The sequence below is a fragment of the Tachyglossus aculeatus genome, chromosome X4, assembly GCF_015852505.1.
Source record: "Tachyglossus aculeatus isolate mTacAcu1 chromosome X4, mTacAcu1.pri, whole genome shotgun sequence".
NCBI lineage: Eukaryota > Metazoa > Chordata > Mammalia > Monotremata > Tachyglossidae > Tachyglossus > Tachyglossus aculeatus.
In genome coordinates this window covers 8,642,387-8,662,942 of record NC_052098.1, presented here as the reverse complement: position 1 = coordinate 8,662,942, position 20,556 = coordinate 8,642,387, and the positions used below count along the sequence as shown (strand labels likewise).

General features: G+C 43.4%; 1 protein-coding gene across 1 annotated transcript in view; it reads left to right on the top strand.

Annotated features, from left to right (window-relative positions):
* Window positions 1-20,556, top strand: part of PCSK5 (proprotein convertase subtilisin/kexin type 5) — a 414,129-nt gene that overhangs the window by 57,868 nt on the left and 335,705 nt on the right. The window contains exon 3 of the mRNA XM_038769509.1: window positions 8,554-8,667. Coding sequence (XP_038625437.1) covers window positions 8,554-8,667 — 114 coding nt within the window. The remainder of the gene's footprint in view (window positions 1-8,553; window positions 8,668-20,556) is intronic.

Here is a 20,556-nt window from a genome sequence, read left to right as displayed (position 1 = left end):
GCTGTTGCTTTTTAGAGCTGCAAACAACTCATTAAACTGAAAGGCCTTGATTGCATTTGGAAATTCCTGCTTCTAGTTAAAACTATTCCGATTGAATTAGGCAGAAGGGGAAAGAACATTTCTTTTCTATATGTGTGACAGAGCCTTGATTTTCATTAATAAACACTTATAATGTAAAACGTTGGGTCCTGAAAAGTTGAGGGTAGATTAACTTTTCTACCACAGGGGTTTCCCTTGCTGCCTCTCTCACCTACTATTAAATACCAAATCAGCCTTCACAGTTCGGAGAAGAATGCCAAGCCAATATCCTTCTTCTTGTCATTATTTTGCCTCTTTCTGCATTAATTTCAGTTTAAATGAGCAATTTCTCCAGTCTAAAGAAAACAGTGCCACTCTATAGTCATTTAGTCCATTATTCACAAATGCAAATTGGGTAATCTAGAAGGGTTTTGCTAATATTGTTGCCTCACAAAAGATACAAAAAATCCCATGAAGCAATCTGAAAATGGGGGTCAGGGGATTGAACTTCATCTGGAAATAGTCTTCTAGTATTTTGGAACTCCCAGAATAAAAATCTCCCTCTCCATGTATGCTTGTCCTGATTGGAGAGAAAATCATTTGGTAAAGCACAAAACTATAGTTGAACCAGGGGAGGGAAAAAAATATTTATATTCGTCCTGCCCCTTAGTCTAGGACAGGAAAAAAAAATGTAAAGTCAACTAAAGTAATAGCCAAGTTGTCGTGAAATCTGTGATGAAATTTCGGGAGTGTGCACAACTGAATTTCTAAGATGATTTTCTTTATCACTTTGGGGCCAGGAGCCCCGCTGGTGTAAGGCTTGTTCACTCAGCCATAAGTGGTGATTTCAAAATCCTTTCTGTGACCCCTCTTTCCATTTTCCTTTCCCTTTTTGGTTTGCCCTGACATCTGGCTTTCTTAATCATGCTTTTCTGCCTGCGTGCAGCATAATTATGTCAACTGCTTTGATTGTGGACTAGTCATTGACCCTTAAAATGTTGGAGAAGCACTTTGTCAGTCAGTGAGAATGCATCACTTAGCACTGCTGGATTCATTGACTTTTATCCAACTTTAGACCCCTGCAGTTTATGAAATGGCTGCTGGTATCTGTAATAATTCCCAAGCTCTTGACCTGTGTCAACAGCTACTTTGTCCTACTGTCTTCATCCATTTTTATGTAGAGATGGCTTTTGCTGCTATTGAGAGAAATTGAGATTGCCAAGGTAGAGGAAAATAAACTCTCCTCAAAGAGAAAGGGAAATTTGCACAGCAGTTGATTTTAAGGAATGGGCAAAAAACAACCCCCCAAAAAGCCAACATCAGATGCCATTAGAATAATACTGTTACTGATATGCACTGATAGAAGGCTGACCATTAATGTGTCTACATCTAGAAAACATACAAAATGATATTTAGCTGGTTTCGAGATAAAACTCAAGATTCTAGACTGTGAGCCCGTTGGGTAGGGACCGTCCCTATATGTTGCTGACTTGTACTTCCCAAGTGCTTAGTACAGTGCTCTGCACACAGTAAGTGCTCAATAAATACGATTGAAGGAATGAATGAATCCAAGATAAATGCTACTCGGTTCCAGTCATTTGGTCAGTCAGTCAATCAATTGTATTTATTGAGCACTTACTGTGTGCAGAGCACTCTTGGGAGAGTACAGTATAACAGATTTGGTAGATATGTTCTCTGCTTACAACCTACCTACTCTCAATACTTTTTTGACACCAAGAAAATTTAAATGTGGATCAGGAGGCAGCCTGGCCTAGTGGAAAGAGATGAGTTAGGAGACCCAGATTCTAGTCCTGGCTCTGCTATTTGTTTGTGGTATGACCACGGACAAGTCACTTAACTTCATTCATTCATTCATTCATTCATTCATATTTATTGAGTGCTTACTGTGTGCAGAGCAATGTACAAAGTGCTTGGGAAATACAATTCAGCAACAAATAGAAACAATCCCTGCTCTGGCTTCAGTATCTTAATCTGTTAAATGGGGATAAAATACCTGTTCTCCTTAGGCTGTGAGCCCCACGTGGAAGAGGGATTGTATGTGATCTTATTTTCTACCCAAGCGTTCAGTACAGTGATTGGCACAGAATCAATGCTTAATAAATATCATCATTATAGTTATTAGATCATACCAAATGCCAGACAGCTAATGCTCCTAAAGTACAGGGAGTCATTTTTGCAAACCCCCACATTAAGGAAAACTTGAGCTATTGTAGTCACCTATTGTGACATGGCACAGTGTTTCCAAGGAGGCTTGGGTTATTGGACCCAGTAACCCAATTGGTCTCATTATTATTAGTCTCACAAGCCTGCAACCTTGGTGTCATCTTCGACTCCACTCTCTCATTCACCCCACACATCCAATCCGTCACCAGAACCTGCTGGTCTCACCTCCACAACATCGCCAAGATCTGCCCTTTCCTCTCCATCCAAACTGCTACCTTGCTGGTTCGATCTCTCATCCTGTCCCGACTGGATTACTGCATCAGCCTCCTCTCTGATCTCCCCTCCTCCTGTTACTCCCCACTTCAATCTATATTTCACGCTGCTGCCCGGATCATCTTTGTGCAGAAACGCTCTGGGCACGTTACTCCCCTCCTCAAAAATCTCCAGTGGCTACCAATCAACCTACGCATCAGGCAAAAACTCCTCACTCTCAGCTTCAAGGCTCTCCGTCACCTCGCCCCCTCCTACCTCACCTCCTGTCTATCCTTCTCCAGCCCAGCCCGCAACCTCCGCTCCTCTGCTGCTAGCCTCCTCACTGTGCCTCATTCTCGCCTGTCCCGCTTTCGACCCCCGGCCCACATCCTTCCCGTGGCCTGGAATGCTCTCCCTCCACACATCCGCCAAACTAGCTCTCTTCCTCCCTTCAAAGCCCTATTGAGAGCCCATCTCCTCCAGGAGGCCTTCCCAGACCGAGCCCCCTTTTTCCTCTCCTCCTCCCCATCCCCCCCACCCTACCTCCTTCCCCTCCTCACAGCACTTGTATATATGCATACAGATTTATTACTCTATTTGACTTGTACATATTTACGATTCTATTTATTTTGTTAATGATGTGCATATAGCTTTAATTCTATTTATTCTGACGATTTTGACACCTGTCTACACGTTTTGTTTTGTTGTCTGTCTCCTCCTTCTAGACTGTGAGCCCATTGTTGGGTAGGGACCATCTCTATATATTGCCGACTTGTACTTCCCAAGTGCTTAGTACAGTGCTCTGCACATAGTAAGTGCTTAATAAATACGATTGAATGAACGAATGAATGGACCAACATTCCATGATTCCCCAAAGATGTTCTAGCTTAAACATAAGAGTGAAAACATGTTATCACTGAACTGGGGAAACTGTGTAGCCTAGTGGATAAAACATGGGCCTGGGAATCAGAGGACCTGGGTTCTAACCCTAGCTCCACCATTTGTTTGCTGTTTGACCTTGGGCAAGTCTTTAACTTCTCTGGGCTTCAGTTACCTCATCTGTAAAATGGAGACTAAGACTGTGAATTCCATGTGGGACATGGACTGTGCCCAATCTGATTAGCTTCTATCTATCCCAGTGTTGAGTACAGTGCCTGGCTAGTAAGTGCTTAACAAAACCCATTAAAAAATTGAGTGTTCTTGAATAATGATAATAATAATAATAACAATTGTGATATTTGTTAAGTATTTATTTTGTGCCAAGCATTGTACTTAGCACTGGGATGGATACATGACAATTAGGCCTGACAGTTCCTGTCCTAAATAGGGGTCATAGTTTAAGGGTGAGGGAGAATGCGTATTGAAGCCCTATTTCATAGATAACACTGAGGCAGAGAAAAATGAAGTGACTTGCCTAAGGTCACATAACAACCAAGTGGGAAGTGAAGGCACTTCCCTGAGGTCACACAGCAGGCAAATGGCAGAGCCAGGATTAAAACCCTGATCCCAGGCTCCCAGACCCCTGCTCTTTCCACTAGGCCACACTGCTTCTCTTGATGCTAAATATAATCCAGTCCCAGAAATGAGAAGGGTGGATTGTTCCTGTACATGTAAGAATTTGCATAAGATTTTATGCAAACTTATCCAGTGAAATAAAAGTACAGTGTTTAGCACATATTCCCTTCCCGAGTTATTGTTATTTATTTTTAAGATACAGAGGACTTCATAGGTAACAGGACAAAGTTCAGACTAGAACTCATGCCTTCTGTCTTCCAGTTTGGCAACACTATATATTTTCTATGCCCACTTACTCCCTGCTTTGAAATCCTTCTCAGTTCTCACACCTTTCATTTGTCAGGGGGAAAGAATGGGAAGAGCAGGACATATGGACATGATACCATTTTTCTTCTGTTTTTCACAATCTCCAGCTTATTCCTTGCAGTACATAATAGATGGCCCCAATATAGGGGAAATGCCCGTTTATAGCTACTGTTCCTGTGTAGAGGGACTGGCTTGGCTCTCTGAATATGTACACACTTCAAACATCTTATTTGATACCTAGATGTCAGTCATGCTTTTGTTTATTATTATACCCTTGTTTGCCAAGGTAAAATTGCACTCCCAAGATGGAGTACTGTGTCTCTTCTTTCCAACACGATGTTTTCCAGAAAATGTCTTTAGGCCAATCGGGAAATTAGAAAGCCATTAAAAAAAATGGCAAGAGAATTCATTTGCGGTTTTGTGATGAAACCTGGGAAAGATAACAATATTAATTTCCACACAGTGATAAAAGAATGGGAGGAATGTTGGTTATCTTTGATTGGACCTAGTTTGGGTAATCAAGACCAGTTAAGGAAAAGTGAACACAGTTAGGCCTAAACCTACCCGAGATAGCAATCCAAATTTTATTTAGTTAGGGATTTTCCCTTGCCTGAACTAGCCTTGATCCCACATAATTTGGACACCTGATACGAAATAGGTGTTATTGTCTCCAATATAACCAGATTCAAGTGTGAAAATTACCCCAAGGTCTTTTTTAAGCTTCTCTGAGAAAACTGCCTGAATGGGAAATTGCGTCAAGGATGAGATTTCATAGCATGCCTGTCTTCTGGGATGTTGCATCTGTAATTTGTGTAATTTAAAAGGGGAAACTCCTGGTGCAGTGTGTCAAGCTTTTCTCCGACTACCTTCCACTCATCATCTTTTTCCCAAAACCCTCCTAGGATCCTAAACCTATCCTGAATAAGAGCATGTACTTTGAGTGTAGTGGTCAGTCTGGGTGGCAACCAAAGATTTCTTAGGTTAGTAGAGTAGGCAAGCACCACAACTGAAATTATGTGAGACATAATTATGTTATTTGTTTTCTAATTTTAGTTTTCACTCCAGAAATTCATTTCATGATGTATGTGGGGAGCATTAATGTAATGCCACAGTGGAAAATCTACTTGGTTAGCTTCACACCAAATGTAAAGTTGCTGAGAAACCTCAGGTTGCCTGTTCCTTTACGACCAGACTTTTGTCTTCAGTAGTGGCTACATTAGAGAAATCCATATTCTCAGTATTTCCATGAACTAGAGACTGATCTTAAAGGGACAGGCAGTCCTTTACCAAGTTACTGATTCATGATTCTTGAAACAATTCCTTGGAAGGATGGGGGCCGGGGGGTGGCGGGTAGAGTTTGGAGAACATCATCAGATATGTGCTGAGTGTTGTGTAGGTTTTTAGAGTGTGTTTGAAGGATAGGGATCTGTGATAGTCCCAGAATAGTTCCCGTTTTTAAAACACACTCCTGGTGACTGCTGAGATTGGTGAAGCCTACAAATGATAATTTCTGAGGTAGTGTGGTTTCCATTTTGGCTTAACTTCTGTTTGGAGACATTCAAGAAATGGAATTTTTGGAGCTCAAGTACACAGTTTCCCTTCACCTCACAGTTCAGGGGGACTGTATGGAAATGTTAAAAAATGCAGCCTATTATATGCATAGAGCCTCCTCTGGGAAATAAATGGAAAGCTGTACAGTCCTCTATTCCTGAGATTTTTTCCTTCAGGAGCTACGGGGTAGGAAATGTGGAAACTCATTTTAAAATGTAAATGACATCTCTCCACTTGAAGAACACTTTCAAACCAAGAGTAAAATATTTTCCAAAATAACAACAGTTGTAGGTTATATGTCTCTACACACCAATAAAGCACAGGCCAAAGTACATGGTATGGCACTAGAATAAGTACTGACCTATTCTTTGGTATTATAACCCTGTGATCTGAAAGGGCAGCTTCTAGGAAAGTCCAGCTGGCAGGCTGCCTTGTCACCTATGAAGAGCTCAACTCTGTAACCAAGCACTCTCAGAACTGTCTAAATGCTAATGTATGTTAAACTTTCAGTCCATTCATGTCCCAAGAAATTAAGTTTTTTTTGGTACTCTCAGTGTCTGTGTGAGAAAAAGAGAGCCCACAGCTTCATTGCAATCATAGAAACAATTATTCAAACAAATATCAATGCAGTTGGCTTATTTAAAAATATCCACAAGCAGCTAGTGTAAGCTACATCATGAAAATTTAGAACTCCAGAATCCTGAAAAGTCTCTTTATTAGCATTATGTGCTTTTGCACACAGATGTGGCAAGTTTGATATGTGCATATGGGTCTTTCTACAGTTTGGAATTAATGGTAGCTTAGAGAAAAGAAGAACATCTACCATTCCTAGATTTGTTTGGAAAAATTCTGCAGAACTCCTCTCACCGAAGACTGTAAATGACATGGTAGTCTAAAACCTCGGGGATAATTTACATGTTGAACGATAGGATGAGGATCAAGTCCCTGACATTTCAATTTTACCTCCTAAGATTGCTATTATCCTGTTTCTTAGCTTCTTGAGTATCCAGGTTTTTAAAAAAAATCAACATCACCATCTAATTGTATATGCAACTAAAGGAGAATTCATGGAATGTGGCTAGAGAATGGGACTGTAGTCTATGTCAAAGAGACTGGAACATTATGAAAAGCTTCTGTAAATTCAGAAATTTCTCTTTCCTGTCTGTATGAAACATCTGTTCAATTTTTAAAAAGCAGATTTTGATCCTCATGGACAATAGGGATCTTTTCTGTTCCATTTATAATCTCTCTTTCAAGAAACATAAGCATATTTTCTTTAAAGCATGTTAGGCCATGCTCAAGTGATTTTGCTAAAACATGATTCATAATGAGAAAGCCTGTCTTCAGCTTCCTTAGCATCCACAGGACAGGGCATTTAAAAGTTATAGATGGAGAAGTAGGGATACTGTCTTGGGAAGTGAGGCTTGAGAGGGAGCAGAGAAGGAAAACATGTGGTATGTAAATCACCATAGAATAATAGCTATTGCCCCTTTCCAGAACATTAGTTTTTATTTGTTTATTGTCCTAGTATTTTACAAAGATCAGTTGTCAATGAAACCACAACTATGAAGTTCAACTGTGGTTTTAACCACAGATAGCGTGACATTTTTTCTTGTAGAGCAACATGCTTCTAGCAAGCATGGTTAGTGGTGTGAGGAAAAAAATGAATTTCTAAAATGATTTGCTTATGTCTTGTTTAGTTAGGAATTTTCTGCTTGTGTCTCACCCTATGATGTTTCAAACCTTTGATAGCTTGATTTTGGCCTTGATCTCTTGTTTGCCTTGCATTTTGAGCTTGTTGTAATTTAACCTGTTAATCAGTATCTTGGTCCCCTTTTCCCCAAGAAATGCTTCAGTTATACTGATAATACTGGTCTAAAAAGCCTCACTGAATTAATCGGATGGAGAGAATCCCACAGCAGTGGGCTACTAAATTGGGGGGGGGGGGGGGGTTCCCCCTCTTAATTCCCTTTGTGTCCATGTGAGGGTAGATAATGTTTGAACAGAGCTTTTAAATGCTTTGGGACTACATTAGCTATTGACCAAAGAAGTTTACCAAAGGACACTTAAGAAAACAAATTGGAGAATGCCACTGGGGCTTTGAAGATTGTCAGGTAATTTCTAAACTAAACTGGAGTGTACTCAGTTTTATAAATACAACATAGAGGTTGCTTATTTTTATGTTACCATAATTTTGCCGGCTAGAAAAAGAAAGAAAGACCACAAATTGAGACCCTGCGTGGGGAGATGTGGGGTGTCGATTTTATAGACATTGAAACTTGGAGCAATGTTTGCAGCCTAATTCTAAAACCAGTTTAAATGGAGCGGGTCATGCAGAAAGCACAATGCACTATCACAAAAGGCTTTTGAAGCCAAGTTAAGGGGTGCATGTATTATGAGCAAAAAAGAATGCCATTGTTACTAATAGCATAACAGCATACTACACCATGTTCTTGAAATTTGTTCTACAAAGATGATAGCTAAAAGGCTAGTCTGTCATTGAGTGACATAAATAGGCTGTTATGGAGGCCTGTAAAACTTGTTAAATTAGCTAGATTCCCAAAGGATCCATAAGGCAGGGTGAGAGCTCAAGTCCATTTCCAGAACAAAGCCTATAACATGGAATGTATTTTGGACTTGAGTAATGGGAGATGATCCAATCTTGGATAATATTTAATAATCTCCATGGAACCCTAACGCTTAACCAAATGTTTTCTTTGTTGACAGGTGGAGTGGATTCAACAACAGGTAGTAAAAAAACGGATAAAGAGGGATTATGAACTCAGTGGCACCCACTCTACTTATTTCAATGATCCCAAGTGGCCAAGCATGTGGTACATGGTAAGTGTCCAAAGAGGCCACTGATTCGACTTGAAGTAACCCTTTTCTTGCTAGGGGTTGGAGTTTTGCCTGGGAAAGTGGAAGTATGTTCAAAGTAACAATTTTGTGCTTAAAGTTAGCCTTATGGGGTTGAGGGACAGTTGATTTCTATTTATTTTGGAGCGCTTGAACTTGCTGTTTCATACCAAAGTCCTGAGGGTGAGGCAAATGAGGGAAACACATTAAGGTATAGGAAGGAAGAAAAGTTTCTTTATAATAATAATAATGATTATGGTATTTGTTAAGCACTTATGATGTGCTAAGCACTGTTTAAGAGCATGTTAGGTAGTATCATTTTAAGTGGAGATGAGTGGGGGCAAGCTCAGGTACTCTACACTATTTACTGACTAGAGAGAACAATGAGGACTAGCTTGTCTATAGCAATTAGCAGTTTTTCTGAAGATTAGGGTGGCACATGCCCATTACATACTTACAGATAAATGGAACCTAATCTGCTGGCAAAACAGTTCAAGACATCCACAAGCTAGCTTGGATCCAGGACCCAAAATTCCTTGCCCATTCACCTCCCATTACCACTTCTGGTAAGTTGCTTATTGGTCTTTTAGAAGAAAAATTCTGTAGCTTCGGTCTGGGGTTTGGAGAGCTATCACGGGTATCCTGGTAATGAATCAATTGATCAGTCACATTTATTGAGAGCACTGTACTAAGTGCTAAGACAACAGAACCGAGTTGGTAGACACCTTTGCTGCCCACAGTGTGCTTACAGTGTAGAGGGGAGATAGTGACCTGAGAGTGACCTGTGCCCCAAGCAGCTGACCCTCAGTTGACTAGTCCTCGATCTTCTGTCTCTGTTGATGATGCAAAGCTCCTTGGGTTCTAGACCATTAATTCTTTAGGTATTAAACCTGTCTCATGTTCATAAAGGGATGCAGACTGCCCTGCTCATTCTTATTCACCATGTCTTTAAGTTTAATTGTTCAAAGGACCCACCTACGACCACCCTATCCATGCCCCCTCCCCCAGCCCTTTCATTAGTATTGGCTTCCTCTCCATTTGCCCTCCAGCAAGGGTTACACCATCCCATTCTCTCTGCACTTTATTCGGCCTTATCCAACCCACATCAGCTCCCCTTGCTCTCTCTCCACCCCTCCTCCTACATTCCCCACAGTGGCTGCACCTTTGACCCACCAAAGAAGTACAAGACTAGAAAAACAGGCATAAGTGTCTTGAGAAGCAGTGTGGAAGGAGCATGAGCCTTGGAGTTAGAGGACCTGGGTTCTAATCCCAGCTCCATCACTTGTCTGCTGTGTGACCTTGGGCAAGTCACTTCACTTCTCTGTTGCCTCAGTTTCCTCATCTGTAGAATGGGGATTAAGACTGTGAACCCCATGTGGGACAGGGACCATGTCCAACCTAATTAGCTTGTATCTACCCCAGCGCTTAATACAGTCCCTGGCACATAATAAGCACTTAATGCCATTTTTTTAAAAAAAGTGACTGGTGTGATCAACGTGGGATCTCTCAGAATGTAACAAATGGTGTTGTAGGAATAATCAGTTAATCAGTACTATTTCGTGAGTACCTGGTGGTGGAGACCACTGTACTAAGTGCTTCAGAGAATAGCGTAATGTTAGGAGACATGATCCCTCTCCTTGAGGAGCTTATAGTCTACCGGGGGAGACTAAAATAACTTACGGATAGGAGGAAGGAGGACACAGGGATATGTATATGATTTAGATAAGAGGAAAAACAGTCAACTTCTCAATAGTCAGCTTGTATTACTTTTTGACATAGCTTGCGATTTTCCCTATCATAAGAAAAGTCTATTATGAAAGGAGATGTTTTCTATCTCGAATAGTACCTAGATCAAAGTCTCAATAAATCTGTTTGAGGAACATGTATACCTTAGGGACCAAACACCAATTTATTATGCAAGAGATGTTGATCTACCTTTCCATTTCCAATTAAATGCACTGAAAATATATTCCATTTGGCACTCCTTTCTGATTAATATTAGAAAATATTTTTATATTACTGCTTACAGTTTATAATAATGAGCAATAGCAAGATTGAACAATTATATTACCTGTATTTCTCAAGTTTGAAATTCTAAATATCTCTCCTTTCCTATTTCTGTAGAAAATCCTCTGTCACCTGCCTCTCCCCCAAATTTTTTTCAATGAGAATTATTGTCAACTGGAACATTGCACTATGTATGCCTTACTTTCCTCTGTAACTGCCAACTTGTTCCACTCTCAAAATGATTTCTTCCACCTAAAGAAGGAGGGATGCGTGGCAGAAATAGTTTCCTACAGCTGCTTATTTAGACTTTCTCCTTTATGGGATTGTCTTGTCTTATGCTGTTGCGTCGTTTCTGACCTGTAGCGACGCCATGGACACATCTCTCCCAGAATGCCCCACCTCCAGCTGCAATCGTTCTGGTAGTATATACCAAGTTGAAAGGCAAAGACTGGGTTGGCCATGCTTTAGTCTTTAGATAAACCCGTGACTAATTCAGTAGTTGAAAGCTACAGACAAGCAGAAGTCGGGGGAGCTCACCTCTCTCTCTCTTCCTCTCTTCCCCTCCCTCCCTGTCTCCATTTCTCCCCCTCCCCTGAAATTTTTCAGATGGGGGTCAATCAATAATTCAATCATATTTATTGAGTACTTAGTGTGTGCAGAGCACTGTACTAAGTGCTTGGGAGAGGACAATATAACGGAGTTGGGAGACACGTTCCCTGCCCACAATGAGCTTATGATCCAGACGGGGATATAGATGTTAATATAAATAAATAAATTGTGGATAAGTACAAGTGCTGTGGGGCTCAGGGAGGGGTGAATAAAAGGAACAAATCAGGATGATGCAGGAAGGAGTGGGAGAAGAGAAGATGAGGGCTTAGTCAGGGAAGGCCTTTTGGAGGAGATGATCCTTTAATAAGCCTTGGAGGTGGGGAGAGTCATTGTCTGTCGGATATAAAGAAGGAGGGAGTTCCAAGCAAGAGGCAGGACATGGGCAGCCAGGAAGCCAAGAAGGGAGGGGGCAAGTGTCCATCACTTGTCTGCTATGTGATGTTGGGCAAGTCACTTGACTTCTCTGTGCCTCAGTTACCTCATCTGTAAAATGGGAATTAAGACTGTGATCCTCATGTGGGACATGAACTGTGTACAACCTGATTATTTTTTGGCTTCAAGGCTCTCCATCACCTTGCCCCCTCCTACCTCACCTCCCTTCTCTCCTTCTTCAGCCCAGTCCACACACTCCATTCCTCTGTCGCTAACCCCCTCATTATGCCTCGCTCTCACCTGTCCCGCGGCCGACCCCTGGCCTACGTCCTACCTCTGGCCTGGAATGCCCTCAATCAATCAATCAATCAATCAATCGTATTTATTGAGCGCTTACTGTGTGCAGAGCACTGTACTAAGCACTTGGGAAGTACAAGTTGGCAACATATAGAGACAGTCCCTACCCAACAGTGGGCTCACAGTCTAGAAGGGGGAGACAGAGAACAAAACCAAACATATTAACAAAATAAAATAAATAGAATAGATATGTACAAGTAAAATAAATAAATAAATAAATAAATAGAGTAATGAATATGTACAAACATATATACAGGTGCTGTGGGGAAGGGAAGGAGGTAAGACAGGGGGATGGAGAGGGGAACGAGGAGGAGAGGAAGGAGGGGGCTCAGTCTGGGAAGGCCTCCTGGAGGAGGTGAGCTCTCAGTAGGGCCTTGAACGGAGGAAGAGAGCTAGCTTGGCGGATGTTGGGAGGGAGGGCATTCCAGGCCAGGGGGATGACGTGGGCCAGGGGTCGACGATGGGATAGGCGAGAACAAGGCACGGTGAGGAGATTAGCGGCAGAGGAGCGGAGGGTGCGGGCTGGGCTGTAGAAGGAGAGAAGGGAGGTGAGGTAGGAGGGGGCGAGGTGATGGAGAGCCTTGAAGCCGAGGGTGAGGAGTTTCTGCCTGATGCGCAGATTGATTGGTAGCCACTGGAGATTTTTGAGGAGGGGAGTAACATGCCCAGAGTGGTTCTGGACAAAGACAATCTGGGCAGCGGCGTGAAGTATGGATTGAAGTGGGGAGAGACAGGAGGATGGGAGATCAGAGAGGAGGCTGATGCAGTAGTCCAGACGGGATAGGATGAGAACTTGAACGAGCAGGGTAGCGGTTTGGATGGAGAGGAAAGGGCAGATCTTGGCAGTGTTGCAGAGCTGAGACCGGCAGGTTTTGGTGATGGCTTGTATGTGAGGGGTGAATGAGAGAGCGGAGTCGAGGATGACACCAAGGTTGCGGGCTTGTGAGACGGGAAGGATGGTAGTGCCGTCAACAGTGATGGGAAAGTCAGGGAGAGGGCAGGGTTTGGGAGGGAAGACAAGGAGTTCAGTCTTGGACACGTTGAGTTTTAGGTGGCGGGCAGACATCCAGATGGAGATGTCCTGAAGGCAGGAGGAGATGCGAGCCTGGAAGGAGGGGGAGAGAGCAGGGGCAGATATGTAGATTTGGGTGTCATCAGCGTAGAGATGATAGTTGAAGCTGTGGGAGCAAATGAAGTCACCAAGGGAGTTAGTGTAGATCGAGAACAGAAGGGGACTGAGAACTGAACCTTGGGGAACCCCCACAGTAAGGGGATGGGAGGGGGAGGAAGAGCCTGCAAAAGAGACTGAGAATGAACGACCGGAGAGATAAGAGGAGAACCAGGAGAGGACGGAGTCTGTGAAGCCAAGGTTGGATAGCGTGTTGAGGAGAAGGGGGTGGTCCACAGTGTCGAAGGCAGCTGAGAGGTCGAGGAGGATTAGGATAGAGTATGAGCCATTGGATTTGGCAAGCAGGAGGTCATTGGTGACCTTTGAGAGGGCAGTTTCCGTGGAATGTAGGGGATGGAAGCCAGACTGGAGGGGGTCGAGGAGAGAGTTGGTGTTGAGGAATTTGAGGCAGCGCATGTAGACAACTCGTTCAAGGAGTTTGGAAAGGAATGGTAGGAGGGAGATAGGGCGATAACTAGAAGGTGAGGTGGGGTCGAGAGGTTTTTTTTAGTATGGGAGAGACATGGGCATGTTTGAAGGCAGAGGGGAAGGAACCAGTGGAGAGTGAGCGGTTGAAGATGGAAGTTAAGGAAGGGAGAAGGGACGGAGCGAGAGATTTCATGAGATGAGAGGGAATGGGGTCAGAAGCACAGGTGGCTGGAGTAGCACTTGAGAGGAGGGAGGAGAGCTCCTCTGAGGATACTGCTGGGAAGGATGGGAGAGTAGCAGAGAGTGTTGAGAGCCAGGGGGTTGGAGAAGTAGGGGGGAGTGACTTTGGGGAGGTCGGACCTGATGGATTGAATTTTATTAATGAAGTAGGAGGCCAGATCATTGGGGGTGAGAGAAGGAGGAGGGGTAGGAACCGGGGGCCTGAGAAGGGAGTTGAATGTACGGAAGAGCTGATGGGGATGATGGGCATGGGTGTCAATAAGAGAGGAGAAATAGTTTTGTCTGGCAGAGGAGAGGGCTGAGTTAAGGCAGGAAAGGATAAACGTGAAGTGAACGAGGTTGGCATGCCTCCCTCCTCACATCCACCAAACTAGCTCTCTTCTTTCTTCCCCCCTTCAAAGCCCTACTGAGAGCTCACCTCCTCTAGGAGGCCTTCCCAGACTGAGCCTTTCTTTTCCTCTGTTCCTCTTCCCCTCCCCATTGCCCCTATTCCCTCCCTCTGCTCTACCCCCTTCGCTGCCCCACAGCACTTGTGTATATTTGCACAGATTTATTATTCTATTTATTTTATTAATGATGTATATATATATCTATAATTCTGTTTATTTTGAGGCTAATGATGCCTGTCTACTTGTTTTGTTTTATTGTCTGTCTCCCCCTTCTAGAATGTGATCCCGTTGTTGGGTAGGGATTGTCTCTGTTGCCGAATTGTACTTTCCAAGTGCTTAGTACAGTGCTCTGTACACAGTAAGTGCTCAGTAAATACGATTGAATGAATAATCTGCGAAGGGATAGGGTCGGATGCACAGGTAGAGGGGGTGGATTTTGAGAGACGGGAGGCTCAGGCACAGACAGCCCTTTCAAACTCCAAAATAAGTAATCTGTAGTCATTTATTTTAAACTTACAAATTTTCTAAGATGGTGGCACCATAGTACATTCCGGACGACGCCGTTCTTCCTACCTCACTGCTGACCAAGAGGGAGGGAGTGTTTTGCAATTTAGCTGTAGTCTGCATCTGTTCAGGATTGTGGACAAATGGTGGAGCCAGGCTTAGAACCCATGTCCTTTGACTTCCAAGCCCGTGCTCTTTCCTCTAAACCATGCTGCTTCTCAGTGCTTCTACAGAATCTCTTTTATATGGGTGATTCCCAAATCTACATCTCCAGCCCTGATCTCTCTTCTTCTCTGCAGTCCCGCATTTCCTTCTGGCTTCAGGATATCTCTACTTGGATGTCCCACCAACACCTCAAACTTAATATGTCTGAAACAGAACTCCTCATCTTCCCACCAAAACCCTGTCCTTCTCCTGACTTTCCCATCACTGTAGCTGCACCACCAACCTCCCTGTCTCACAAGCCCATAACCTTGGCATTAGCTTTGACTCATCTTTCTCATTTAACCTACATATTCAATCTCTCACCAAATTCAAATTTCACTAGTCCCTCAGCCCCATAGCACTTATGTACAGACCCATAATTTATTCATTTATATCAATGTTTCTATCCTCTTGTAGACTGTAAGCTGATTGTGGGCAGGCAATATGTCTACCAACTCTGTTATATTGTAGTATCCAAGTGCTTAGTACAATGCTCTGCACTCCGTAAGCGCTCAATAAATACCATTGATTGATTGATTGAATGCAGGGACAAAGGGACAGTCTCTACCTTTAATCTCTCTAGTAGGACACTGAGACTGAAGGAATGGTCAGCCTTTATTAACAGTGCCCCCTGATATCCCACAGATATCAGATCATAGCAGAAGCCTTAGTAACCAGTGGGCACTTAGTGATTGTCATATTCAAACCCAGTGGATTCCAGCAGGTGACCCTACAGCGCCATTGACAGCTACATGAAAATGTCCTTTCTATTGTGGTTCAGAATGGATCCGTGCTCTTTTATTTTCCTGTTGTGTGGTATGTGCAGTCAGTCAATTTATTTAGTGCTTACTCTCTGCAGAGCACTATATTAAGCACTTAGGAGAGTACAATATAATTGGTTGACACAATCCCTGCCCACAGGGAGCTTACAGACTAGAGCGGGAGACAGACATAAAATAAATTACAAGTAGGGGAAGTGGTAGAGTATAAGGATAGGTACAGAAGTGCTGTGAGGTTGGAGTGAATATTAAAGTGCTTAAGGGATACAGACCCAAGTGCATAGGTGGTGAGAAAGGGAGAACAAATAAGGGAAATGAGGGCTTAGTTGGGGAAGCCCTCTTGGAGGAGGATGACTTTGAAGGTGGAGAGTGAGGTGGTCTGCTGGATGTGAACGGGGAGGGGTTTCCACTCCAGAGGGAGGACACTGGCAAGAGGTCGGTGGAGAAATAGATGAGATCAAGGTACATAATCGAGGTCGGTTGGCATTAGAGGAGCAAAATGTGTGGGCTGGGTTGTAGTAGGAGATATGCAAGGTAAGGTACAGGAGGGAGAGCTTATTGAGTGCCTTAAAGCCAATGGTAAGGAATTTCTGTTTGCTTCTGCATGTATTTTTACAATGGATTTGTTTTTTTCTAAATCAAGGTGCTCTGCGATCCCCCAAGATGAGTGGCAAATCTTAGGGAAACATATCCCTTATCTGCTTTGAGTTTCCCTTTATTCCTACCTTACTAATGTGACGTAGAAAGTTCCTAAGGCTGCTTGAAGCAAAAGTCCTTTAGCTCTAAGGAAGGTCAGACTTAAGACCCATTGATTACAGTATGCAAACGATGGCTTTTTCTCCCCCCTCCCCTTTTCTGCTTGCTCTAAAATAGTAAGCAATTGTAATTGTGTGTCTGAGTTTTAATTAAAAGCTTTGCCCATGTTGCTCTTTCCTCCCTAAAACCATCCTGTCCGGCCTTGAGGTCTGAAAAATGTATTTACCTAAGTTTATATGGAGATAGCTAGGTTGAGATGCCTCTGCTTTAAAACACCGAGGTTTCCAAGAACCAGAAGTTTCAAATCAGGTCAAGGTTGCTCTGGGCTCCTCCCCTAGCTAAAGAAATGCTGGTAGCTCCCTGTAAGAGGGAGAAGGCCTGGTCCATATCTAGCAACCCTCCTGGACTCTCCCAAGTGCTCAGTAGAGTTCTCCGCACACAGGCGTCTGTAAGAGCCTCGAGGGCAGAGATTATGTCTTCTAATTCTATCACACTCTCTCAAGTGCTCAGTATAGTGCTCAACACGGTGCTCAATAAATGCCATTGATTGTTTGGTTGTAGAGCTGAGGTGCTGTTGGATATCGTCTCACCCAGGTGGCTTTACCTTGGTTTTCTTAATTTATTGGTTTGGTCTGAGGTTTCCATTTAAGATGTTGTTCTCCCTGAAGCATGTAGAATTAATTTTAGCTTTCAGGGAATATTCCCTTTTACTGATGGCATATTCTTCTGTGATGTTTAGGGTGTTTTATTTAAGAAACAACAAAGGGGATTAGCTCAAGTCATTATGAGGTGAACAAAGCCTCTTCCTGTAATCCAAATGAGTTCAACATAATCCTGTGGTTTATTCGTGTAGTTTTTATGCTCACTAATGAAAACCTCACTTGGATTCTATAGACAACGAGAGTCTGGAAAGGAGTTATTGATCCAGGATATGTCCTGTCGAAAACATTCCAGAGAGTTAGCAGAATGTTAAATACGGTATTGTTGTAAAGATGATGTCACCTACTCACACGACCTGATCTTTATTTATAGTAATTGGTTCAGCTGAGGTGTTTTTACTACATCTTCTAGGCTGAAGGTGTGCTTTGCATGCATCAGAGAAATTCGCTAGTGTGGGTTGTTGACTGGGAGCCACCTGGCAGACAATTTGGAAAATAGTAAGGAACTTCACAGGCATGGCAACTCCAGACCTCACAACAACTTCTTGTTCTTTTCAACGTGAAAATACTTGGAAGTTTCTGAAGATAACTCTTGTACAGGTGTGATTCCTTGAGAGGCCATTAAGTCCCTACTGACCTTCAAGGGCAGGGACTGTGCCTTCCCGAACACGTAATACATTTCTCTGCAAGGAGATAGGTGCTCAATAAATGCTCCTGCTGTTGATTACAAATGACACCTTCCAACATGTGACAGCAGGGAGTTTGTCCCCCTATTGGGGAAGTCACCATAGCAGTCTCGCTCCTCTCCCACTGCAGCCCACACCACGCACTTGGGTCCTTGAACACCAACCTACTTACTTTACCTCAATCTCTCCTCTCTCGCCTCTGACCCCTTGCCCACGTCCTCCCTCTGTCCTGGAACTCCCTCCCTTTCATATCCGGAGACCACAACTCTCTTCATCTTCAAAGCCCTCCAAAAATCACTTCTCCTCCAACAGGCCTTCTGTGAGTAACCTTTCATTTCCCCACCCTATTCTCATCCCTTCAGTGTTGCCTCTGCCCTTGAGACTGTACCCATGAACACTTTGATACTTAGCCCAACCCCAGTTCCATAGCACTTACATCAATCAATCAATCAATCAATCAATCGTATTTATTGAGCACTTACTGTGTGCACAGCACTGTACTAAGCGCTTGGGAAGTACAAGTTGGCAACATATAGAGACAGTCCCTACCCAACAGTGGGCTCACAGTCTAAAAGGGGGAGACAGAGAACAAAACCAAATATACTAAACATATATATCCTTATACTCTGCTGCTTCCCCTCTCTGTATTTTATTTTACTATCTGCCTCCCCTACTAGACTGTAAGCTCCTTCAGGCCAGAGATCATGTCCCTGAACTCTTTCTGTATTGTACTTTCCCAAGGGCTTAGTACAGTTTTCCATGCACAGTGAGCATTCAGTATCCTTGATTGATTAATTGGCTAATTGATCAGTCAGAGCCATGAGACATGGCCACATGCCTGGACCCGAAGTGTACCTGCTGTGATCCACAAACTTGGAGAGGGGACACTCTGATCAAACATTTCCACTCAGCATATGGAACACGGAGCAGATGCCACAGGATCTCAGAAACACCACCACCCTCGTTGTCTTCAAGAAGAAAGGCAAAGGATCAGATGGCGGCAATCACCAGTTAGTTGATCATATTTATTGAGCAGAGCACTGTACTAAGTACTTGGAAGAGTACACTACAACAATAAGCAGTCATATTCCTTGCCCACAGTCAGCTTACCAATCAATCAATCAGTCGGTGGTATTGATCGAGTACTTACTGTGTGCAGAGCACTGTACTGAGAGCTTGGGAGAGTAAAAGACAATAGAATTAGTAGACACCTCCCAGCTCTCAAAGAGCTTGGAATCTAGTGGAGGAGCTTTCAGTCTAGTAGGCATCTAATTGCTCTCCATTGGCAGCAGGAACCCAGCCAGAATTATCCTAGGTCAACTTCTCAAGTAAATCATTGATCTAACGCTCCTGGAATCACAGTGGGCTCTGATTCACTCATTCATTCATTCAATCATATTTATTGAGCACTTACTGTGTGCAGAGCACTGTATGAAACGCTTGGGAGAGTACAGTACAACAATAAACAGTCACATTCCCTGCCCACAATAAGCTTACAGTCTAGAGTAGGGGAGACAGACATCAATACAAATAAATAAAATTACATGTATGTACATAAGTGTTGAGGGGCTGGGGTGGGGGGAGGAACAAAAGGAGCAAGTCAGGGCAACGCAGAAGGGAGTGGGAGTGGGGCTTAGTCTGGGAAGGGCTTTTAGAAGAGCTGTGCCTTCAGTAATCACAGTGTGGCACAGTGGACCCACTGCCTTGTGCAGAGCACTGTACTAGGTGTTTGGCATCGTACAATAGAAGGCACGGTCTTTGCCCTTGAAGACATTGAGCTCTTACTGTGTGCAGAGCACTGTACTAAGTGCTTGGAAAGTACAATTCGGCAACAGAGACAACCCCAACCCAACCACAGGCTCACAGTCTAGAAGGGGTGAGACAGACAACAAAACAAAACAAAGCATGTTTACTATGTGCCAGACACTATCCTAAGCACTGGGCTTGATTCAAGCTAATTAGATTGGACACAGTCCATGTCCCACTTGGGGCTCACTGTCTTAATCTCCATGATATAGATGAGGGAACCGTGGCCCAGAGAAGTTAAGTGACACCCTGCAGACAAGTGGTGGAGCTAGGATTAGAACCCAGGTCTCTCTGACTATGAGGCCCGTGCACTATCCCCTGCTTCTAATTTTCTAATGGCTTCTCAAGGAATCACAACTGGACATTAATTATCTTCAGAAACTGCCAAGTATTGTCCTGATCTGTGCAGCATATCAGAGACATAAGTACAGGAAACAGCACTAAGACCTTTACAGTTGTCACAGACCTTACCAAAGCCTTTGACTCCACCAGTAGATCTGGACTCTGGAAATCACTTACCAGATTTGACTGGCCTGAAAAGTTCTTTAAGATACTGAGGCTACCTCAAAATGGCCTGGGTGGCTGGGTCAGAACTGAGGGTGCCCTGTCTGATCGATCAATTAATCAGGCATATTTATTGAGCGCTTACTGTGTGCAGGCCACTGCACTAAGTGCCTGGGAGAGTGCAACACAATATAACTGACACATTCTCTGCCTACAGTGAGCTTTACCATCTAGAGGGGGAGACAGGCAATAATGTAAATAAATAAATTATGGATAAGTGCTGTGGGGCTGGGGGCGGGGGTCGTGAATAACGGGAGTAAGTCAGGGTGATGCAGAAAGGAGTGGGAAAAAAGGAATTGAGGGCTTGAGAAGAAGGGAAAGTCTCTTGGAGGAGATGTGCTTTCA